The sequence below is a fragment of the Danio rerio genome, chromosome 10, assembly GCF_052040795.2.
Source record: "Danio rerio strain M-AB ecotype USA chromosome 10, GRCz13ab, whole genome shotgun sequence".
Lineage (NCBI taxonomy): Eukaryota > Metazoa > Chordata > Actinopteri > Cypriniformes > Danionidae > Danio > Danio rerio.
Window position 1 is genome coordinate 14,514,482 of NC_141030.1, and position 25,626 is coordinate 14,540,107.

General features: G+C 39.8%; 1 protein-coding gene and 1 long non-coding RNA gene across 5 annotated transcripts in view; both read left to right on the top strand.

The window, feature by feature from the left end:
- unm_sa34860 (un-named sa34860) overlaps positions 1-25,626 on the top strand; it is a 196,526-nt gene that overhangs the window by 33,280 nt on the left and 137,620 nt on the right. For all 4 annotated transcript variants that reach the window (XR_015500869.1, XR_015500870.1, XM_087270253.1 and 1 more), the window contains exon 3: positions 6,529-7,192. Coding sequence is in view for 2 of the 4 variants with exons in the window: in XM_087270253.1 (XP_087126379.1) it covers positions 6,529-7,192 (664 nt within the window). In the remaining 2 variants the exon portion in view is untranslated. The remainder of the gene's footprint in view (positions 1-6,528; positions 7,193-25,626) is intronic.
- LOC147841997 (uncharacterized) lies at positions 517-4,073 on the top strand. The gene is made up of 3 exons (XR_015500887.1): positions 517-2,877; positions 3,072-3,386; positions 3,556-4,073. It is a non-coding gene; the product is annotated as an uncharacterized LOC147841997 (long non-coding RNA).

A 25,626-nucleotide genomic window follows, 5' to 3' on the forward strand; every position in this document is an offset into this window, starting at 1 on the left:
AAGGCAGACACACAAGTGCACTGTTAAATCATTTAAAACTAATAAATGTATAAAAAGTTTAGAAAAAAAAATATAAACGTCACAAATTACATTACTTATTTTATTATACTGAAATAATTAAATACTTAATAAGTGAAATTAGGCATTAACTTGAGCAGCTGTTTTCCCACGCTAACTGTCTCTTCTTCACTGATGGTTGCTTCTTTTCAAATATATACACTCATATTTGCTATAACTTTGCATGAGAACATCAAGTTCAGCTGGAGAAAGAAATGGTGATCTCTTTTATAAGATATTGCCATAGTCACTCGTAATGTCTGCGCTCCATTGATAATGCCTTTTTAAAGTCACGGTGTGCGCGCTTAACTCTGAGTTGGTCTACTCGAAGTTGATTGACCCAACTCAGATCAGCTGTTCTGAAACCGAAAACTCAGTTTTTAATCTCTCTGTAAATCAACTCAGAGTTCAAGTTTAAACTCTGAGTTGTTTGAACCTCCTTACTGAAACAGGCCCCAGGCGTGACAGTGGCTTTGTTGTAAAGTGGTATAAAAAAAAAAAAAAATAAGACATAACATTTAAAAGTATGGCGTACTGCATACATTTGACGTCAGAATTATTATCTTATTGACTTATTAGCCCCCCTGTATATTTTTCTTCAATTGCTATGTAATGGAAATATTTTTTTTTTCTTCTAACATTAACACATTTCTAAACACAATAGTTTTAATAACTAATTTCTAATAACTAATTTGTGATGATTACGGTACATACTATTTTACTGGATATTAAGACACTATTATCCAGCTTAAAGTGTAATTTACAGGCTTAACTGGGTTAATTAGGGAAGTTAGCCTAAAAAAACATTTAAGGACATGCTGTAAAATAATAAAAACATAAACTCCTTGTCCTATTAAACATCATTTGGCATATAATTGACAATGAAAAAAAATCACACAAATGTTAATAACTTTTACTTTAACAAGTGTGTTTTTAATGTGTGGACAGTGAGACTCCACTATTAAGCGATTCTGTATGACTCCCAGTGGTCCAGACCTTAGTTCTTCTACTGTCCGCACAGCTCACAATCGCTGGCATTCAGAGAGCATCAGACCGAGGTAATATGAGGCCTCTGGAGGGTCTCTCTGGTCATTGACTGTGCTTTTGAAGAGCTCTGTAGGGCCATTCGGGCCCTCTGGGTGCATTTTGAGGTCTTGCTTTGTTAACTGCCATGTTACAAGCCCTCCTGACTGCGCAGATTATAGCTGGCAGATTGTTTTTCCATTCTCTTTGCCACCTGATGCATTGTTATTGAGTATCTCTACGGACAGCAAAACATATACAGCAATATTTTGTTTGATATTGTGGTGTTTCAATGAGTTCAATTGTGGTACAGTGTTGTATTAAAATACAAAATTGTAATATTCTCTAATATGCTCATAATTATACATAATCAATACAACGTTTATAGAGTGGGGGAACTGTGATGTCAATTTGTATGCAAAAACCCAGAAGCGAGTTTGCATTTTAGCAGTTCCGGTTCCCTCGTCCCAAAGTCAGTGGGTTTTTTTAATGGGATCTCGGCTAAATCGCTAAAATGATCTTTGTGGTTACCACAAACTCAAGATACTTTCACATTTTATTCTACAGATCAGTTACTTCAAGTTGGTTAAATGGGACTAAAGGCGGTGTCTGAGACATTATACGTCATCAAGCTGAACTGGTCTGGAATGCAGCCCGCTTGCTTTGGGCATTTGGATTTGTCTGTTATTTAAGTATTTTCATGAATAGTATTTTAAAGTTTGTAGTATTTTTCTAATTGGGAATTCATATTGTGTGTAGATAATGCCTTCACTTATAAAGACTGGCAAGACAGATTAATTTGTTAATCCTTCATTTTAATTAAATGGTGTTGTAGGGATACTGTTTACCAGTGCAGCCTGTCTCTTTCCTGGTCTCAGTAATGCAAACGTGTAAATAAATGTGTAAAAATAAAAAACAGTACATGTTAACTGTCATTTTACCTTGATCAATTGATTCATCGTTTTTTTCTACATCTGAACACATTTAACTTTACAGGTGAAGTCAGAATTATTAGCCTCCCTGAAATATTAGCCCCCCTGTATATTTTATTTTCTCCAATTTCTGTTTAACAAAAAGAAGGATTTTGTTAACACATTCCTAAACATAAAAGTTTTAATAACTCATTTCTAATAACTGATTTATTTTGTCTTTGCCATCATGACAGTAAATAACATTTGACTAGATATTTTTCAAGACACTTCTATACAGCTTAAAGTGACATTTAAAGCCTTAACTAGGTTAATTAGGTTAACTATGTATCGCCTAAAGGGGCTAATACTTTTGACCTTAAAATGGATTTAAAATAATTAAAAACTGCTTTTATTCTAGCCAAAATAAAACAAATAAGATTTTCCCCAGAAGAAAAAAAATATTATTAGACATACTATGAAAATGTCCTTGTGCTGTTAAAAAATCGAAGGTGGTCTAAAAATTCTGACTTCAACTGTATGTCATAACTGCTATATTTTCACTCCTCCTTAAAATTTATAGCATATGTGACTGTATGGGCTGTTTTTCACTGTATTTGGAGACAAAAAAAGAATATTGAATATAGACTTTTCTTCACACCTCATTTCTGTCGTCTATTACTAAGATAAGCAGGCTGTATGCATGAGCGATATTAAAATATGTCTTATAATAATTCTATGTAGGCACATTTATACATATACAGTTGTCAAACTTTTACAACAACTGTAAAGCAAAAACAAGTGTAATGAACAGTGTTTGAACACAAAGCTTATTATTTTGCAATCTTCAAAAAGCCTATGGAAAAAGCCTATAAGGATTTTTTTTCAAGTTAACCAGTTTTATGGTAGCAGCTGATTAGCAAGGAGATGTCATAGTTCCTCTATAGGGTGATATAAATATTAATTTTTAAAAATACACACAAACACAACAGTATCTTAGTTTGTTTTGACATTTCCAACTAAGCAGTCATACCTTATAAGTACTACTCTTTATTATTCATTTATTCATTCATTTTCTTATAGGCATAGTCTCTTTAATCTGGGTTCACCACAGCGGAATGAACCACCAAATTATCCAGCATATGTTTTATGCAGCGGATGGCCTTACAGCTGCAATCCATCACTGCGAAACACCCATACAAACATTCACACACATAAACTACACTACAAACAATTTAGCTTACCCAATTCATTTATAGCGCATGTCTTTGGACTGTGGGGAAAACGGAGCACTCGGAGGAAACCCACATGAACACACAACCAACAGAGAGAACATGCAAACTTCACACAGAAATGCTAACTGATCCAGCCAAGCCTCAAACCAGCAACCTTCTAGCTGTGAGGTGACGTTGCTACCCACTTTGCAACCGCACCACCCTACTTAGTATTATTAAGTACTATTCTAGTACTTGGATATTAAGTACACTACTTAGTAGTCTACTAAGTAGTGACATTGCTACTGCCATTGTTGATAAATAGCATCTACCAACTGTGCAGACATCAACAGTGCATCTGGGTTGTGATGTATGTTACCAGATTGAGGTAAAAAGTGCTTCGAAATTGGAATATATTTCATCAATTGTGTTAAGGTGATGAGCTTAACTTGACAAACAAGTACAAAAAATATTTTTGTAACATCATTGGGCCAAACAAATTACATGATTTCGCTGGTTTCCCTGAAAAAAGTGGTTGTGTTGGTAGATATGAACAGACATGACCCGGTGTTTTTATGTTTTAATCATGCTTGTGATTAAATATTATATGTGATGTGTGAAGAAAACACAGAAACAAATATGTGAGGTGTGAAGTAAAATGAGAGAGAAAAAAAGTTAACATTACTTGTGACTAATATTTTTATTTACTCTCAAGATGCACTTTGTCACATTATGCTTAAGTATGAAATCCTATTAAGGTTAGATACTGTATATATTTTAGTTACATAATCTGATGAAAGGACATTTTTTACATTTGAGGTGACAATTGATATATTGATACCAATAATAAATCATGAGCATATAAATATCACAAGAAAGTAAAAAATATAAATAAATCTATGAAGAAATTCTGAGAGTCATTAAATGACTTACATGGTTTGATGAGGCAGTGTTGTTATTACTTTAGTCAGGTTTCAGTTAAATACTATTGAACTTTTTTTGTGGTTGAACACCGTCATCTGAACCCTGATAAGCAGCAAACTAATGGACCAAGAGAGCTTAAAGTTAGGTCTTTGTCTACTTCAAAATGAACTGTGAAGTAGGTTCTAGGGTCAAAAAAATCTGGGAAAAACAGACTAAAGACGTCTCAACAATCAAAAAACAGGATATGCTGTCAGTAGGTGCAAACCTTAAAAGGACACCATTTTAAAGGTCCCATGCATGAAATTAAAATGGTTAGTATCGCTATGTAAGTCTTAAAGACTGTTAGCTAGTGTACTCCTAAATATTGACAAAAGTTGCATTTAGAAGAAAGGAACAGCTAAACATGCAGTTTGTCACTTCCACCTAAATGGGTTAACATTTTTTTTGACGTCACCTAATACTTCAGTTTAAATTTCGCAGATAATTTTTAAAGAGGCATACATCAGATGAGAAGCACAACCATGTCACACCACATCTTTAAACAATGTAAAAATAGTTTCAAATAGTTAAAGAAAAATAAAGATTCGAATGTTTTGAAAAATAAAGATCAAGGGTGTTTGCTTGATGTTTATAAAACTGTACCTCTCTCCCAGGCCCTGTTTACACTAATACATTTTCGTTTTAAAACGTATACAATTTGCTACGGTTACGCTATCCGTCCACACTACCCCAGAGTTTTTAAGTGCTGAAAACGGAGCAATTTAAAAATACTGAAGGGCCATGGCTGCAGACATTCTCCTATCTGATTCTGGCTTTTTCTTCAATAATAAGTAGCATACACACTGTTCAGTCTTGCATCCTTTCGTTGTAATTTTAGACTTTGCTAATTTTTTTATGGAAAACAAACTCCAATGGGAAACCAATTACATGTCGGCTATCTTAAAAGGGAACAGTGTACTTTATAACCTTATTTACATCACCCTGGCTACATTGTTTCACTATCTTAACAATAAAAATTAAAACATGATATAAGGATCTGCCTATTCTCATTTTGATATTAGCAACTTAACAGACACCAAAAATAGTGAGGCATCGTGTAGCTACATATTTAAATGACCGTCATATTTACTGTATGCATATTTATAACTAAACAGAACCTATAACATTACTGCCTCCTTTCATTTTCAGTGAGGAATCCAAAACATAACCAGTCTATTATAATGGCCATTATAAAAGTATAACGTACAATAAGTTTATACATTATAGGAAATAAAGGCAAGCAATCAGTCAAATGTTCAGAATCAGTGTACATGTGTTTAATATATTACGTTATCTTTGTGCTCAGCCAAAACACGTTACCCGAGAACAATAGATTTAAAAGACCAAAGTCAGAGAATATGTCGTTAGATATAGACAACATTCATGGATTCATTCATTCATTCATTCATTCATTTTCTTTTTGGCTTAGTCCTTTTATTAATCTGAGGTTGCCACAGCGGAATGGACCGCCAACTTATCCAGCATATGTTTTGCGCAACGGATGCCCTTCTAACTGCAACCCATTCCTGGAGAAATATAGACAACAAGATTAATTACAAATCGTGTTTAACAAATATAGTGAGATTACAGTAGATCCAGCGTTAGATCCTTGATGAACCGTCTGTTGTGCACAGCTCTCCGTTGACTGCCTGGAGGTGAGATGCATGCATACGCTGAAGTGCATGCCAGAGTGTGTGTGGTCATATGATGTGCGTTTTACGCAGTATGGTATGGACAGAGAGCTGTTCAGAAACGCTAGGTGAAACGCCACTGTGGACCACACCCATTTTCATTCTAAAATGCCTTTCAAAACTAAAACGTAGTAGTATAAACGGGGCATCATCTGCCATTGTTGTTGTGTTTAGGGGCACACATGAGCAAAATTACGCATTTACAACCACATCTACGTCAAAAACAGTATACCATCACTTAATCTTTTTGAGATTCTTTTTTCCTCAAACAAAGAATAGAAAAATACATTTATTTAAATCATTGCCCTATCTGTGTCCTTTAGGGCTGTTGTCCTGCATATTTCAATTCCAATCCCAATTAGACACACCTGAACCAACTAATGAAGCTCTTTCTGGGTACACTAGAAACCTCCAGACAGGTGTGTTGAATGAAGTTGTAGCTAAACTATTCAGGACACTGGCCCTCCATGACCAATTTTAGCATTCCTGAATTAAGGCCTTAAGTGATTTAGGACTACATTTATTGCTTCCTGATTTGGTATTGACCAAAATAACCAAGAGGACTGATCTACAACTGTGAAAATACCTTTAGTTTCTAGAACTCTTTTTTTTTTTGATCAAAAATCTTTTTTTTTTTTATGAAAAACTCTGTTTTTCTTGTTTTTTTTTCAGTGGGAAGAAATCGGAGAGGTGGATGAGAACTATGCACCAATTCACACATACCAAGTGTGCAAAGTGATGGAGCACAACCAGAACAACTGGTTGCAGACCAACTGGATATTAACCCAAGGTGCCCAGCGAGTGTTCCTGGAGCTCAAGTTCACCCTACGGGACTGCAACAGTCTCCCCGGAGGTCTGGGGACGTGCAAGGAGACTTTCAACGTGTACTATTACGAAACCAATGATGAGGAGAGAAGGAATATTCGGGAAAGCCAGTACTCAAAGATTGACACCATTGCCGCCGACGAGAGCTTTACGGAGCTTGATCTCGGAGACAGAGTCATGAAGCTAAACACGGAAGTTAGGGATCTGGGTCCACTGACCAAAAAAGGCTTCTACTTGGCTTTCCAAGACCTGGGCGCGTGTATCGCCCTCGTGTCCGTCCGTGTCTTCTACAAAAAGTGTCCTTTTGTTGTCAGGAATTTGGCCCTTTTCCCGGATACTATAACTGGGGCAGATTCCTCGCAGCTTCTGGAGGTGTCAGGGACCTGCGTCAACAACTCGGTGGCCGATGAACTTCCCAGGATGCATTGCAGTGCTGAGGGGGAGTGGCTGGTGCCCATTGGGAGGTGCATGTGCCAGGCGGGCCATGAGGAAGTTAATGGCTCCTGTCAAGGTTGGTGAACATCTTCATTATTATGCAAATGCGGACGCTGCTGATGCCGCACATGTGTGACATATTCCCCTTGAACTGCATTTCTGAATGTCGCAGACGCTGATGAGAGTCTGACCTCTTTGTGTGGCGTGGGTAGACTGTGACATTCATTTCACAATCTAGTGGTTTTTATGGCTTTAATTTTTCTTGTATTATGGCAGACCGAGTTTATATTGGCAATGTTCATAATGGCTGCATGTGTATTTGAAATACTTAGAACACTCGGCAGGTATTTAGGAGACTTTGTCAGGATATTAGAAGGATTTACGTGACTCAGTGATGAGAGGCGGCGTTAATCATGGAGAAAATGGTTGAAGTGGGATAGAAGTCTAACAGCTGTCAGAAGGTTTAAGGGTAATAGGCAGATGATTCACTCACATGAATAAGACAGTGAACTCAACTTAGTAGCCCACTTCAGGCTGAATACAGTTTTATATTACTGTATTACTGGCAACCTCTAAAATAGTGACTAAGCCAAAAGAAAATTATTTAAGTTTTATTTGATGTTGGTGTCACTTTGATTGATGTAAATTGGGCTGACTAAAAAAGTTAATTTTACCAAAACAATTAAGTAAGAGTGTGCAAAATATGCTTCACAAAACTTTTATACAGCTGAAGACAGAATTATTAGCCCTCCTATATTTCTCAAGTGCTGTTTAACAGGGGGATTTTTTTTATTCTGGAAAAAAAAAAATTATTTAGTTTAGTTTGACTGGATTAAGCAAATACAACAATAATAAAACCTGACAAAGCTATTATAATGTTATAAGTCCATATTGACCATAATATTATAAGGTCAATAGTATTAGCCCCCATTTTCAGATTCATGACAAAACAAGCCACTTGGTAATGATATTGGGGTTAAAGATCCAAATACAGCGTCTTTATTTAATCAGAATGGTCAGATAGGCAATGGTCAATCACAGGAGCAAACAGTATCACATAGGGTAATCAAAAAAGAGTAGTCGAGTCACAGGCAAAGAGGTCGGTTCTGGTGGCTAACTGCAAAAGTCAATCAAATAAGCAAGAGTTTAGAAAACAAGGCAATGAATGTTTACAGGTTAACAAGACTCAGCCCTGTGTGTGCAAGTGTGCTTTATTTATAGTCTGTCAAATCAATCCTTGAGCAGCTCCCAGCTGTGTGTGTGTGTGTGTGTGTGTGTGTGTGTGTGTGTGTGTGTGTGTGTGTGTGTGTGTGTGTGATCAATATAAAACCAGAACAGGTGTTTGTGTGTGGTGCATGGCAGGGCTTGTAACTATAGTTCTCCAGTGATCCGCAGTAGCTAGATTGCTGGTGACTTTAACACTACTGTTGTCAATAACTTTACTAATTAAACTAGCTTTAACCGAATTGAAGCAAAAACTAGTATTGCAATATAACTACATTGGACAAATGATATTTGCTGTATCTCCAAATTATTTAAAATGAGCAGAAACAATATAATTTAGGGCTGGGCGATTTGGCCTAAATTTAAACTCTCGATTACTTGAACATTTTAACTTAATTACAATTAATGCAGTTCAGTTCAATCTCTCCTCAACTTTTTTTTAAACTTTTCGACCTGATTGTGATACTGATCAGATGACACGTCAAACAGACACAGTGCTCGTGCCAAACTTACACTAGTTTTTCCTCCATTTTTTATTTTCCTCCATTGTTATTTTTTGCTCTTAAAGTTCACTGACAGGTTTTGCACAGTAAATGTGCTCACATTTTACAAGTGAGAGATTTCCAAATGAAGGAAGCATTACTTCATTTGTATCTATTTATGATTATTTATTGAACATCACTGTCGAACAATTGAAATTAAAACACACATTGCCCAAAATGAACAGGAACTTTTTCTTATTAAAGAGTGAAAATAAATAACTTGCACTTTTGGAAACAAAATTTATTATTTTAAATGTTTTTTATATAAAAAGTAGAAAATAAGCAGTATCTCTTCTAAATACAATAACTCTATAATGCTGTAAATACTATTTTAAACTGCATTTCTTGCATCTTTTGTAAACAAATGTTTCATTTAAATAATTTTGATGTAGTGGAAAATATGCCATCTCAAGGCATCTCTGGCCCAGCTTCCGATCATCGTTAATATAGTGCAAAGTAACACAATTGTAACAAACAGAACAGGGACACATGACACCACACGCAGTAAGGTAAGTAAATGAAAAAAAATTGGTTCGACTTGAAATAATTAGATTGATTATTGGTTTGGAGTGTTCATTTTGATTACTTTACAATTATTCGACCAGCCCTGAAGCAATTCTTGTTTTTCTTTGTTTTCCTTTTTGGGGGTAACCTAATTGTTTCATTTTCAGGCCACTTAAATTTCTAAAAATTAATATGTTAACTTTATTCCTTCATGTTGTTTGGAAGCCTGCATTACTCAACAGTCAAAAATATTATGTTCTTCCACCAAAAAATCCTAGCAAAAACAAGAAATTTGTTTTTAGAAATTAGTTATTTTAACTAGTATGTAAATCTATTTAACAGCGATTGAAAAATAAAAATAAATAAATAAATCACAGGGGGGGGGGGGGGGGGGGGGGGGGCTGTACTTCAGCATAATTGAACTGGAATGGTTCAATCTTTTTTAATCTCCTAAGGAAAATTGTTTCTCCTAAACTTCAGAAAAACTTCCATATGTTTTTGACTGTAAACAAGTTCCCTATTCAAGCTTCAGAAAACCTTGTGTTACTAAGAACTTATCAAAAAAAAAAAAAAAAAATAGGAAGGGACCATTCTTTGTGTTTTTGTGTACTGTAGATACAATTATTACTGTTCTTAACCGAGTCAGCCTCCCTATTCCCAAATCATAAATGTCAAACCTTTTTTACAACTCTCTGATATTAACAAGAGCAGGCTTCACCCACCAGATGTTGCATGCTTTAATAGCTGAAACATGCCTGAACATCCAACTGACAAGGTTGATTGTTCTCAATGTTTGTTTTTATCCTAAAGTCACATTTGATCACATGCATTTCTGTGAGATCTATAAAACTGGTTACTACAATTAGCAAGCATATGACCTCTCTCATCTATGTGCATTCAGAGGACTATACTATGTTGGAACTGTACTCACGTTTGTGGTTTTAAAATCAGGTTTGATCTGAAATCCCAGGCCTTAGTTATTGTGGTTTACCCAACCCCCATCCACACCACTGGAGCCCGGAGGATATAATGATGGCTTGGCTGAAAAAGACTGGAATTGATGGAGGAATGCACGCTCCAGTGGTGGAGGAGGGCAGTGTGTCCTGTGAATGAAACACAGCCTTCGTCCTCTTCTTCCTCTGCACAGATTGCTTTCTTTGTCTGCTGTCGGAGTTGCCGCCTAGTGATAAGGGTTCTTTTTTGAGCGCAGTTTGATATTTCTGCGTGAATTAATTTCCATTGAGCTGTCCTAAGGGAACGTCCAGTGCCTCTGCAATGTAAGTCGGTTTGTGCTGTTGGCCGGGTTTCCAAGCAGACCAGCCGGCAAATTGTCGGAAACGCTTTCAGTGCTTTTGTTTGGAGGACAGGCTGCAATTCAGCAGGCAAAACGGTACAATGAGTAGTCGGAACTGTGGGTGTGGGTACAGTGCTGTTCCTATTCAGATGTTTTGTGCGAGCAATTATAAAATTAATGTAAACATGACAGTCACCTGAGATAAAGAGGAAATAGACTGCCTGGGTGCTCTTTAGGGAGATGCACTGAATACATTCAGTTAGTCACGTAAACAATGACTTTTATTAGAGCAGGAATGAAATAACGCAAAGGGTTGATAGCTTAGATGAGAGTTTGTACCTCATTGCAATTTAGTGGAATAGATTTAATGAGCCAAACGACTTTTAGAGTCCCATTTTGTGGAATTAAACAACAAGAAAGGCCTTAAGGATCTTTCATTTCAAGAACAGTAATATGGATACAATGATTGTAGAATTTGTTGGTGGAATTATAGTCAGAGGGTTAATCTTGGTTTCAGTTTAGAACATTATTAGTTTGTAAAACTATATATATATATATATATATATATATATATATATATATATATATATATATATATATATATATTTTGAACTGGAATATATATTGAATTGCATTTTTTTTTTTTTATCCTGTTGTGGTCGACATGTGTTCAGCAGAATAGCAAGTGAACCCCCCGTTCTTCACTTTCATCAGCTACACCCACCCTCTCCCTTAATGTGCTCGCTTTCATCAGCAAACCGTTCACTTCCTTTTTCACTTTCGGGTTGAGGGCGGCTAAATTGCCGTTTGCATAGAGCACCAGTTCAGCTTGCTCCGGCCCTGCGTGTGTTTAATGTGCAAAGAAATTTGGATAAGACCAAGGACACGCTTTTAGAAGGTAAGTTTCAGTATAAAAAAATGTCACATCATCAGGCTATCCTGCGTTTCCTCCAGAGTTTCATGCAATTTTGTATGTTTAATTTTTAATCTTCAGACTTTAACTGCAGTTCAGCACTTCACTTTCATTCAGCATATTTGCATTCAGGATGTTTTAATGGAGTTTGATACCGCATGGTGGAAGGAAAGAAAAAACCCCGCATTTCGGGAGTCGCATGATCCTTGTAGGTAATCAAAAATCGTTGCTTACATAGTAGACTCTTAATCATAAAACCGGAGTATTGGTGTCCATTAGGGGTGTCACGATTTAGATTTTGAATCGAAATCGTTCGAAATTTATGCTCAATGTCGATTATCGAATCAAAAAATAGAATCGTCGATGCTGCCACGCCCCCATATCACGTCAGCTTGGCTTGTCAAGCGGGAAAAAAACAAGCTTGTTGAAGTGCTTGTTAAAGGGCCATGAAACCCCCTCGTTTCAGCTGGGTGTTTTCACACCTCTACTTTGGAAAAAGTCAGAAAAGTGGGCGTGTCCAGCTCTGTTTAGGGGGGAGTGTCGGAGGAACTAAAGTGGGATGGTGTGGGAGTGTCTATTTGGGCACGCGCCACAAAGTTTTAGTCAAAATACACACACATGAGAAAGTGATGGTGTTTAACCTACATGGACATCTGTAGTCGAATTATTTGCCAAATTATTAAATGTTGGACTTTAACTGCAGTTTGGCTCCTTCATTCAGGGAATTCATTCATGCCCCTCGCGACAAACGCAAAATTTGATTCGAGGATCTGCTCTAAGCGTGTATTTTTCATGCAATGTTTGATACGGCACGGCGAATGAGAGAAAAAAAAACTCTGCATTTCCCGGAAACCTAGATGCACACGGCAGGTAGCGTCAGAAAGCCGCGTGTGTTATTCCGGTCACAAAATGCGGTGCTATGTTTGCACTCAGTGCAATAGTTAACTTAATTCGATACAAACAAACTGAATAAACAAAGAGCACTGGTCGCTCACTTACCAAATCTGTAGAGACAGGACAATCACCAGCAACTAGAGCCGCGTCTTTATGAAGAGGAGACTAACGTTACAAGCGAATCCAGATCTCAGCGTTTGCAGATGAGAACAGCTCTCAGGTAAACAATAAACCTCCTTAGACACGTAAGTTATTGTTGTCGAGTGTCACGTACACTGTTAATCCACACGTGATCCAGCTGAGCTCTCACAGAGAGAAAATGAAAACGAAACTTAATGGCAGCAAACTATAAAAGCAACACTTCACGCTTGTTTTGCCAACACAACGTGGCGTCTCTGTGACGTAAACACGGTGACACTAATGAATATTAATGAAGTTGCACAATAGAGCGCGCTGATTGGTTTGAACCAAGCCTTACTCATGCATTAATGCAACACACTGTAAGACGTAATAAGACTCACTCTGGCACAGACGTCCAGTCTGCACGCTGGAATACAACGCTATTATGTCATGACCATGACGCAGCTTCAAAAATTTGTTTCAAACAGGAAGTACGAATTTGCTTGAAATAACGCAAAAACAACCAATTTACACTTTTTAGTAAAATATAGGTGTCCTAATAGTGTTTTTAGCAGTGTGGGACACATATACGACTGTCAACAGCTCAAAAAATGTGTTTTGGTGTTTCGTGACCCTTTAACCTGCAGAAGCAGGAGACCTGTCGACTGAACTTAAACCCTCTCCTCTTTCAATGAAGTCGCCGGTGTGTAAGCATTTTGGATTTCCAGTGAGTTATGTTGACAACATTCGTGTTGTCTACAAAAAAAAAACACAGTTTTGCAAGCTCTGCTATGTACGTATTACGTACGGTTCGTCCAATAGACAACACCAGCATCGCGATCCTCCGCCCGCCCCCGTTGCAAATCCGCTCGCGAAAAGTACACACTCAGGCCCTGTTTACACTGTCTTTGTTTTTAAATGGCATTTTAAAATGACAATGATTTGACATCCACAGTGGCGTGTAGCATTTCTGAGCAGCCCTCCTTCCTCTCTACCTCTGAAAATGCACATCACGTGACCACACAGACACAGCCATGTGCTCGAGACAGCAGGTCCAGGCAGTCAGAGGACTGCTTCAATCTTTCACTCACTTGTACTTAGTCATTTTAGCGAACACCTCAGATACTGTTGGCTGGTTCCTGTTGGTTGTGCGTCTTTTTTACCGACGCCATTATAACGACACAGATCACTGCCTATTCACGAGTCCCGCAGAAAAAGTGATGGACAGGTGGTAATTATGTGTGTATCGTATGATTTGTTTGGGTATTTGTTTAACAAAGACCATGCAGGTCAGGTAGTTTAAACGGTAGGCTACAAATAATTAATTGGTCATTAATTAATTATTCATATTCGAAAATTGAATCGAATCGTGCCTTTAGAATCGAAAATGTAATCGAATCGAGGATTTGGAGGATCGTGACACCCTTAGTGTCCATGTAAATGTATTGTAGTGAAAGTGGCGGATGAAGTCGCAAGCTGTCAAAGAGAGCCCTATTCTCTGTCTTTAAGCTAACGTTACTTCCATGAGCCCTCACATTTTAGAGTATTACATTGCTGTGTCAGAATGTTTGCTTGTAAAATACAGCCATACTTTAGAGTGCTTAGTTTAAGCAAATTTAATGAATGCAATCGTGCGTGTGGATGAATCTAAAGGGATCCCTCCCTCGCTCACCGGGTCCGCTGTACTGCGCGCGTTGTGTGTGTGTGTGTGTGTGTGTGTGTGTGTGTGTGTGTGTAGTCCACTTAGAATCCAACATGGAAATAATTTTAGTTTGTTATTGGCAGTGATTGTACATTACAGTGAACGCACATTACATAATAATATTACTTTTATAAAGTAACGATTAAAGCAACGCATTACTTTTAAAAATATGTAATATTATTTGAGTTACTTTACCCCCTTTCTAATTGTACACATTTGTTGCTCTGCAAAGCTCAGTTCCACGTGAAAATGACTAAAAGCATGTGCTGCAATGTAGTGTTTGCAGCACGGGATGCGCATCATTCATTGATGTACGTTCGAATCATTCATATTTTTAAAAGCGCAAAAAAGAGTGCATGCACTTGTGTGTGCGCGTGCTGCGCGTGCTGCGCTTAGCCTCGGACAGGCTCGGAGACGAGCAGAGCACACACATCTAACGCCATCTTAATGTGAGCAATTTAATGGTCAAATACATGCACATTTGTGTCAGAGCGTGGTGGTTAGTGATTATTCATATTAACCCTCATTTGGGTAATTAGGCAAGTCATTGTATAACAGTAGTTATAAAATGTAACCTGCTTTTATTCTAGCTGAAATAAAACTAATAAGCCTTTCTTATTATTAAAAAAAAATTATAGGAAATACTATGAAAAATTACTAACTTAAACATTATTTATTTATTTATTTAAAAAAAAAAATCACAGAAGGGCAAATAATTTTGACTTTAACTGATAATCATTCTGAATAATCGTGATTACAATTATGACCAAAATAATCGTGATTATGATTTTTCCCATAATCGAGCAACCCTACTATCTAGCCCTTTCCCCTACGCCTTTAAGCCAAAGAGAATTGTCACCCCTACCCCTTCACGTAAACGCACAAAACTAAAGGTTGGGGTAAGGGAATGGTCTAACAGGGTTATGCTAATTCTCTTAATGAGTTATAGGTGTGTTTTGTGCATAACATGCATTAAACCAATCAGTCTCATCTTCCATTCCCTTTAATTGTTATAGTGAGGCATTTAGTTTTTACGCTTACAAAGTTCGCCATGTAAATAGCAAATGTGACACTGCATGATGCAACTGAGTCTTAAACGGAACATTTGCATGAGGATAAAGAACAAGCCTTTACTCTTTACTTGACTTTTTTATTTTCGTGGATAAGGAAACGGTGTTGTACGCACTCTACAAACTAGAATTGTGCTGGCCTGAAAATAGTAACAAATCGCAACAACCATGCACGTCTTGCGCCTTGATGCACGGGTGAATGATTGGCCCTAAATTTGATTGGTTGCCTAGCAACCTTATGCTTAAAAAAGCACAACTTTCTGTTGGAAAAGAACATAACTTTACTTCAGATATGTCTTTAAAAACAGCATATTCAGTGCCACAAAAAACCCTTCTCCCCTCCTTGAGAAAGTGAAAATGCAAGTTAGTCGCTTATATTCAAGGGCAATCTAACATAACCTAACTATGCATTTATAGGCTTTAAAAATATCATATTTTAAGGGCGATGACTAATTATATTTGTAAATATATAATTGTGCATATATATATATATATATATATATATATATATATATATATATATATATAATTATATATGATTACTTACATCCAAAGCCTAATTTAACTTTCTCTTTTATTATCTCAATAAAAGCTTTGAATATAAAAAAGTCATAACAATATGACGTCTTATATAAGAAAGGTCAAAATGACTGCTATGGCAATTCTAGTAGTTCCAGTATTAGTAGTTTCATTAAAGTTGTATTTTTTAATAATAGAAGGTTTATCTTGGAGACACAAAACATTGCCAAAATTCTAGAATCACCCAATATGACTGTCGTGAATGTGCTCAGTGTATATACCTGTCACGATTACCAGCAATCATTTCCCATAAGATTGCTGATTTGCCCCTACAATAACCATGGACTACAAATCTGCCATTTCTGGACTACATATTCATACATGCACTCCGGTCACACTCACACATGCTTCCTCATCTAGACTGATTACATTCACACCACCTGAGGATTGTCAAAGACTGATAACACACTATTTAAGCAGCACACACACTCATTCAGATTGCTGAGTCTTGTTATCTGTCACAGTAGCATTACAACGCATTTCCCAGTCTTGTTATCTTGTGCACCTTAAGCCTTGTTAGCCTCTTTGTCTTTGCCTGCCGCCTGCCTTTCTGACCTCTTGCCTGTATTCGACTGTGATTCTGGATTGTCCTCACACACCTGTTTGCACCCGTATTGACCACTGCTTGCCTGACTGTGAATAAACCTGCATATTGGATCTTACCTCAGTTGTTGGTGTTACTCCCTGTTGTTACAATACCTAAAATGTGCTTATCATTCATACAATTTATCAACCAGACATTTTTGTTCCATTTTTGCCAGTCTGTAGATTTGCATACAAACCTCACTGCAGCAACTTTATACTACAGAGTCTTTAATGGAACAGAGAGAAACAAAAGGCTTCTTTTCTCCATGCATCCATATTCTAAATGGCCAGTCCATGTGTGATATAAAAAAACAGTGGTGACCATGACAAACTAATTGGCAGAGACTGTTCTGGCAGGCCTGTCCTGTGGAGGTGTGAGTGAGGCAGAAACACAGAGAAGTACAGGAGGGGGGTGGATGCCGTTCGACCCTCTGTGGATTCAGACAGGCTCTATGGGCGGAAGCTTTCTGAAAGAGCGGGATCTCCAATGATCTCCCTCTATTTTCATTTCTGTCAACAAGTACAGCTGCAAATGTCAAACTCGATCTGGTCACTCGCTACATACCAAGGGATTGAGCTACTGTGGATATAAACTAAAAACACACAGGTATTTTAGAAAGCACATCATGCTAACACCAGTGGGAGACAAGAACTGGCTGAGTTTTAGATATGTGTTGTGGGTTGTTATTTGCAATATATTGTGTTCAGTTGTGTATTGTGAGTCAGACTTTCTGATAGTGGCTGGCCTTTAGTGTACTTAAGTATTTGGTGCAATATATTGTACCTTTGGTCATTGTTTTTTCCTGACACATTCATGATTACAGTGTTAACGACTGGGTTAACAAATCCTTAGTGTAGTATAATTAGGTGTAATCTTTACCCTGTTTTTACCATAATGTGGACATTTTCCAGAACATGTGGTTATGTTGTAAGTTCAGTGTTCTAGTTTAATGTTAGTTGTTGATGTCAGTTAATGTCACTTAAAGTTACTTTTAATGTGTTGCGAAACACTGCACCGAAGCATGTTTTAAAACACCCAGATTATGTGAGTAATGTGATTCGAAACACTTGGTTACTTGACTAAAGTGATTGAAAGTATCTGTCATTTCAGAAGCATTTGGAGATCTGGCGAATCTGCTTTTGACTGTCAGGGTTGGAGAAAAATATGACCAAAACAAGACATATTTAATAACAAAGTGTTCATTTTGATGTCAGACCAATTGTAAAACAAAACATGTTACAAGGACAAAGCTTTTAAAAACATCTATAGCTGCATTACCCTGGAATTAAACTCATCCATTATTTCTGCTAGTCAGGAACTTTTACCGCTTCACTAAATCACTTGAAACCTCGACTCTACAACATAGGGTTTATTACCTAAATTTGCTTAACTGATTATTTACTGAAGCTGTTCCAGAGCAATACATATAATTTGACCACTAGTTGTCACTGTAGAGACGGATTTCAAAACATTTTAAAGCTTCGACACATTAACTTCAACTGTTTCAATGTTTCATGAAGTCCCGCTTTGCCCACCTATTAGGCATGGGACGATAACCATTTTTAAGGTATAACTTGGAAAATTCAAGGTTTTAAAACCACCAACATTTTGCCAAATTTTTTTGTAATACTGTTCTTAAGGTAAGTGTATGATTATTATTATTATTATTTTTTTTACATTTTTTTGTAGGATAACAGTATCTCCCTCAGAAAAAAAAAAAAAAAATATCCAAAGATGCCATTTTAAATTGTAAAGAAATCTGTGTTTTTAAGACAGCAGAAGTCAATGATCCATTTGCATTACTTAACCTGACATATTTACTGCTCCAAAATATTATAAATCTTTCAAAAAAATAAAATATATTGTTTTCAAAGGGGAAAAAAGTTTTTTACCTAGACATTGAAAAAGAATATATTTTAGAGCATTGAGCACAATATCGTGATACCATGAAACAGTGATATTTTATCTAAGGTTACCATAACGTCAGAATCTTATACCGTCCCATGCCTACCCACCACTACATTTAAATAAATTCCAAAACAAAGCAAGAGCAGGTGTTGACATTAACTGTTTTGATCACCAGTTACTTTGGCTAGTAGTTTCTCAACATTACTAGGCACTTGTCATTTTTACTAGCCACAATTTTGTTTTTTCGGTATTCACCTGTTTTTTTTTTTTTTTTTAACATTATTTTTATCAATCATGCTGCTTCTCGATTCTAAGGTCACATTTGCATGGATATTTACAAACTATCATAAACTTAGATTCAAATTTTTGTGATGAACCAGCACTGGCAACTTAAAAAAAAAAAAAAAACTGTCAAAAAAGTGGCTAGTCATAGTGGCTGTCTAACCAGCCAAATCTGTAATCTACAAACACATTTGGTAGGGTGGCTGGTTAGCTGCATTTCCCCTGTCTGGCCAGTGAGAGCCAGAAACTAGCTGATCAGATCATGGTGATAGAGCAACAACACCCAGACTCTGTTTTAATCATTCTCTGGGATTAAAAAAAAAAAAAAAACTATCCCATGAACTGCCAAAATACAGACAGCATGTTACATGTCCCACAAAGGACAGTAACATATTGGATCACTGCTATACCACAGTAAAGGATGCATACCGCTCCGTCCAACGAGCAGCTTTGGCACACTCTGACCATTATTTGATTCATCTCATACCAACCTACAGGCAGAAACTGAAAACAGCCAAACCTGTATTAAGATCTGTGAAAAGATGGACTAACGAAACAGAGCGGGATCTACAAGTCTGTTTCGACCTCACTGAAAAAAATGTTTTTGAAGCTGCTGCAAACAATCTGGATGAGCTCACAGAGACAGTAACATCTTATATTAGTTTCTGTAAAGACATGTGCATTCCTACCAGGACTCAACTCACATACAACAATGACAAACCGTAGTTCACTGTAAAACTTAATGGCCGTTTCCACTGTCAAAAGGCGTACCGAACCAAACCATACCGTACCCTTTTTTCGGCACCCTTTCGAAAGGGTCCCAAACACAAGAAAGGGTACCAAAAGGCGGAGCTAGACGCGCAGCTGAACGCTATTGGTTTACAGAAGAGATACGTCATTCACTTACAACAAGCCAGAATGTAAACAAAGGACCCGCCATGTTTGAAATACACAGCAAGAGATTACAGCGGAATTATATATTCATATATCATCGTCCTGATGAACAGCCACACAGCCATGGAGTAGAGCAGATTTACCCTGTGCCTCGCAGTTTTTTTTAACGAGCCAGTCTGACGCTGACAAACTGACAAACACGAGAATGACATATTCAGAAAGAAAAGGACAAACACGAGAGTGAAGCGCGGAAAAAAGTTGGGAAAAAAGGAGCATGTTATTTCTTCAGCAAACGTGAACAAACTGCCTTGTTTTAATTATTATTATCACCTTTTGGACTAATATGAACTAGGAATGATGGAATTACTCTCTAACAGAGGCTACATGACATGTGCTGCTGAAGAGTACAGACACAGATGAGAGGTTTTCACTGACTGTAGGCTATACTTTGTGTTGTTTTGAACCTAATTAAGAACGAAATGTCTTCTGTGTGTAGTTTTTCAGTAGTTGGTAACATATCGGTGTAACGGGGAGACTGACACGGAGGGATCCATTTTGCAGTATTTATTAAGTCACACTTAAACATCAACATCTCGCACGGTTGTGCGAACATACAACATACAACTCAACGATGATTAGCAGATAACAGAGGCAGAGTGATTACCAGGCTTGAGTCAAGGGCAGGCAGCGTGGTTCAGAGTCCGTAATACAGGCTTTAGTCAAGGGCAGGCAGAAGACAGAGCAGAGTCGAGGAACGGGCTGAAGTGGTAAACGGGAGATCAGGCAGGATAGAACGCTCAGAAATGCTGGCTGGGGCTAAACAAGACTTCGCAATGAAGTGTGTGTGTGAGCTGCTTATATGTGGTACGTGGGTCATTAATGAGATGGAGAACAGGTGTGCTGGGATCTGAGTGAGAAGGATGACGTAATGGTTAGAAGTCCGGAGATGGTGACCTCTGCTGGTCAGCGAGGGGAATGACTGGGACCGAGTCGGTGACAGAGCCCCCCCCCAACGAACGGCTCCTGAAGTGAGGCAATTCTCGACGCCGGGGTCTTCCACGGGGGCGAGGGGCCGGCATCTCCGGATGTTGTGAGTGGAACTCTTCCAGTAGTGTGGTGTCGAGGATGTCCTTGCGGTTAATCCAAGATCTCTCCTCCGGACCGTACCCCTCCCAATCAACGAGATATTGGAGTTGACCGCCCCGGCGTCTGGATCTCAGGATCTCGTGGATCTGGTAAGCCTCTTCGCCATCGATCATGAGAGGCGGGGGACCCTGTTCACCGGCTGCCACCTCCCTATCCGTCTCGGCTGGACCAGCAGCAGGCTTGAGCAGAGAGACATGGAAAGTTGGGGAAATACGAAAATGATTAGGGAGTGTCAGTCTGAACGAAACAGGAGATATTTGTCTTTCTATCTGGAAAGGACCCACGTACCTGGGACTGAGTTTCTTGCAGGGCAGCTTGAGGCGTAAGTCGCGGGTGGAAAGCCATACCCATTGTCCTGGGGAATACATGGGACCAGGACGTCGGTGTCGATCGGCTTGTTCCTTGAAACGCCTTATGGCGTGAGAGAGGTGAGTATGAGCTGCGTTCCAGACCTCTTCGCAGTTTTTAAACCAGGGATCCACCGCAGGGAGTTCAGAGGTCTCGCCGGACCAGGGAAAGAGCGGAGGTTGGAAGCCCAGCACGCATTGAAATGGGGTTAATCCAGTAGATGCCTTTCTGAGGGAGTTCTGAGCATATTCTGCCCACATCAAAAATTTGGCCCATTCGTTCTGGGTCGAGTGACAATACGTGCGGAGGAATCGACCGATCTCTTGGTTCAAGCGCTCTGTCTGCCCGTTGGATTGGGGATGATAGCCGGATGTTAGGCTGACGTTGATTTGGAGATTTTTGAAGAATGCTGACCAGAGTCGGGATGTAAACTGGGGACCTCTATCCGATACGATGTCTTCGGGGAGACCATAGTACCGAAACACACACTCGCAGAGTAACTCAGCCGTTTCCATGGCTGTGGGCAGTTTGGAAATGGGAATAAGGCGGCAGGATTTCGAAAATCGGTCCACTACTGTGAGGATGGTGGTTTTGCCCTGAGATATGGGTAAATCGGTGATGAAATCTATAGCGATGTGTGACCAAGGACGATGTGGCACCTCCAGGGGTTGGAGTAATCCAGCTGGACGTTGACGGGAGTGTTTGGACATCTGACAGGGTGAGCATTTGTTAATGAAGTTGATTACATCCTTGTGTATGGATGACCACCAGTAGCGGGATTGAATCATTTGCACAGTGGCTGTGCTGCCTGGGTGACCGGAACTGGGGTGGTCATGTACCTCGGAGATGAGTCTTTCTCGAAGCGACGAGGGAACAAAGATTTTATTCTCCGGACAGGGCTGCTGAGAAGGATTACTTTCGGCGGCTTGGAGGATCTCCTGATCTATATCCCACTGGATGGGAGCGACAATTAGAGGACTTTTGATTATGGGCTCGTCAGGGATTTCAGAGGTCTCATCGTCTGAGAGGCGGGACAGAGCATCTGCTTTGATGTTTTTCGAACCAGGGATATAGGTGACTTGGAAGTCAAATCGTGTGAAAAACAGCGCCCATCTTGCCTGTCTAGGATTCAGACGTTTACAAGACCGGATGTATTCTAGGTTCTTGTGATCAGTGATGACGATGAAAGGGTGTTTTGCGCCCTCAAGCCAGTGTCTCCATTCCTCTAGCGCAGCTTTCATGGCGAGGAGTTCTCGGTTTCCCACATCGTAGTTCCGTTCAGCGGAGTTAAGCTTGCGAGAATAGAAGGCACAGGGATGGAGCTTCTTATTCACTAGGGATCGCTGGGACAGGATGGCTCCAATTCCAGTGTTTGACGCGTCAATTTCGACGACAAAGGGTTGTTCGGGATCAGGATGACGCAGAATGGGTGCACTGGAGAAGCGAGTCTTTAGCTGGGTGAATGCTCGGACAGTGTCGGGGTTCCATTTAAGGCGAGCATTGTTGGCTTTGACCATGGCGGTCAGTGGGGCAGCGACTGAACTGAAGTTCCGTATGAAGCGCCTGTAGAAGTTAGCAAAGCCCAGGAATCGTTGTAGTTGCCTGATGGTTTCGGGTTGCGGCCATTGTGTCACAGAGTCAACCTTTTGCTGGTCCATGGCCACGCCTTCTGGACTGATAATGTAGCCAAGGAATGAGATGCAGGTCTGGTGGAATTCGCACTTGGAGCTTTTTGCATACAGCTGGTTTTTAATGAGACGTTTGAGCACTGCCCGAACGTGCTGGATATGCTCAGATAGCGAATTGGAATAGACCAGGATGTCGTCAATATATACTATGACCCATTTGTTGAGCATGTCTCTAAATATCTCATTTACAAATGCCTGGAACACGGAAGGACTGTTTGCTAGGCCGAAGGGCATAACGAGATATTCATAGTGGCCGTCAATTGTAGAGAACCCGGTTTTCCACTCGTCTCCCTGTCGTATGCGGATGAGGTTATAGGCACTACGGAGGTCCAACTTAGTGAAATACTGGGCGGATCGGAGTTGTTCAAGGGCGGCAGGAACCAATGGTAATGGGTAGCGGTATTTGACTGTGATCTCATTCAATCCTCGGTAATCGATGCAAGGGCGTAAGCTGCCATCCTTCTTCTTGACGAAGAAAAACCCTGCTGAAGCGGGAGAAGTAGATGGTCGAATAAATCCTTTTTCTAGCTCCTCAGAGATGTACTTCTTCATAGCCTCAGTTTCAGGTTGTGAGAGAGGGAATATGCGACCACGAGGGGGCGTGGTGCCGGGTAGCAGCTCAATGGCACAGTCATTATCACGATGAGGAGGGAGCTTAGTAGCCTTCTGCTTATTGAATGCTTCAATTAGATCGTGATAAGCATCAGGAACATGATGGAGTTCAGAGTCTTCGGTCTTGTTGATTGTGTTGATCTGGATAGGGGAAACAGGATGCAGGCATTGGGTAAAGCATTGATTGCTCCATTTTATGATCTCACCAGTTCTCCAAGAGACTTGAGGGTCATGCTGTTGTAGCCATGGTAACCCGAGAATCACAGAGTGTTTAGGGGAGTTGATGGCAAGAAGGGAAATTTCTTCTTCATGAAGAGAGCCTGTTTGAAGCAAGACTGGCAGGGTCTGGAATTTTATACGTCCTTCTCCCAAAGGGCGCCCATCTACAGCAGTGATGGCTATGGAGGAATCACAGGAGGTTAGAGGAATGGAGTGAGTGGTGGCAAACGTGTAATCGATAAAGTTACCAGCGGCTCCTGAATCGATCATGGCCATAGTCTCAACCTCGTTTCCATCATTTCTCAAAGTGACAGGCAGATTCACAACATTATTAGTGGTAGTGAACATAGTGGTTGCACTCACCGAGAGGGTTTTAGGGAGAGGCTTGTTGGGACATACAACCTTCGTATGACCTGGAAGTCCGCAGTAAATGCACAAGTGATTTCTTCTCCGTCGTTCTCGCTCTTCTGGGTTCAGACGGGTTCTACCCAATTGCATGGGTTCAGCGGAGGTTTCAGGGGATGCAGGACTGGAAGCAATTGAGCAGAGCGGATTGCGAGTGCGGAGGAGAGTGTCTAACCTTATGGAAAGCTCGATTAGTTGATCCAGAGTTTTCCCATCGTCACGACATGCCATCTCTCGCTGCAATTCTGGCTTTAGAGCCCTTCTGTAGAGCGTGACGAGCGGATCATCAGCCCAGCCAGTTTGCGCTGCCAAGGTGCGGAACTGCAGAGCGAACTCAGTTGCGGAGCGATCTCCCTGTTGGATACACAGTAGCTCCTCGCCAGCGTTACGACCACCCTCCGGATAATCGAACACAGTGCAGAAACGTTTGAGAAAGTCATTAAACGAGGGAAATATCGGGGTACTGTCTGGCCAAACTGCAGTAGCCCAGTCTAGCGCTTTCCCAGTGAGCAGTGAGCACACAAAAGCAATTTTCCCGTTCTCGTCCTTAAACAGATGGGGTTGTTGGGCGATAAACAGTTTGCATTGCAATAGAAAGCCTTTACATTTTGCTGGGTTACCTGAGAACTTGTCAGGAAAAGCCAATCGAACTCCGGAAGTCATCGGGGGTTGTGCAACAACAAGTGGACTTGGAGGGTAGTTGGCGGTGGGTTGCGCAGTGGCAGCAGCTTGCAGGTTTTGGAGGGATTTCACCAGTTCATCTGTTAACTGAGTTAGGTGTGTTAGTTGTTGTTGGTGTGTTGACAATACCTAAGCTTGTGTGGTGACTTCGTGAGACAAAACCTGGATGGCTGCGGGATCCGTGTTGGGCGAAGTCTTCTGTAACGGGGAGACTGACACGGAGGGATCCATTTTGCAGTATTTATTAAGTCACACTTAAACATCAACACCTCGCACGGTTGTGCGAACATACAACATACAACTCAACGATGATTAGCAGATAACAGAGGCAGAGTGATTACCAGGCTTGAGTCAAGGGCAGGCAGCGTGGTTCAGAGTCCGTAATACAGGCTTTAGTCAGGGGCAGGCAGCGAGAATCAGAGTCCGTGTAATCAGGCTTTAGGTCAAGGGCAGGCAGAAGACAGAGCAGAGTCGAGGAACGGGCTGAAGTGGTAAACGGGAGATCAGGCAGGATAGAACGCTCAGAAATGCTGGCTGGGGCTAAACAAGACTTCGCAATGAAGTGTGTGTGTGAGCTGCTTATATGTGGTACGTGGGTCATTAATGAGATGGAGAACAGGTGTGCTGGGATCTGAGTGAGAAGGATGACGTAATGGTTAGAAGTCCGGAGATGGTGACCTCTGCTGGTCAGCGAGGGGAATGACTGGGACCGAGTCGGTGACAATCGGAGACTGTAAGGGGCTGTATGTGTTTATATATGTTCATTTATTTATTTTATTTTATTACAGACGTGGCCTGTTAGGCCATTACGCTATTTTGCACTGTCATTGATCTGCAGTTATAATCAACTCCTGTTCATAGAAAAGTTAGTAATAAACATTTATACAGAAGTATTTATG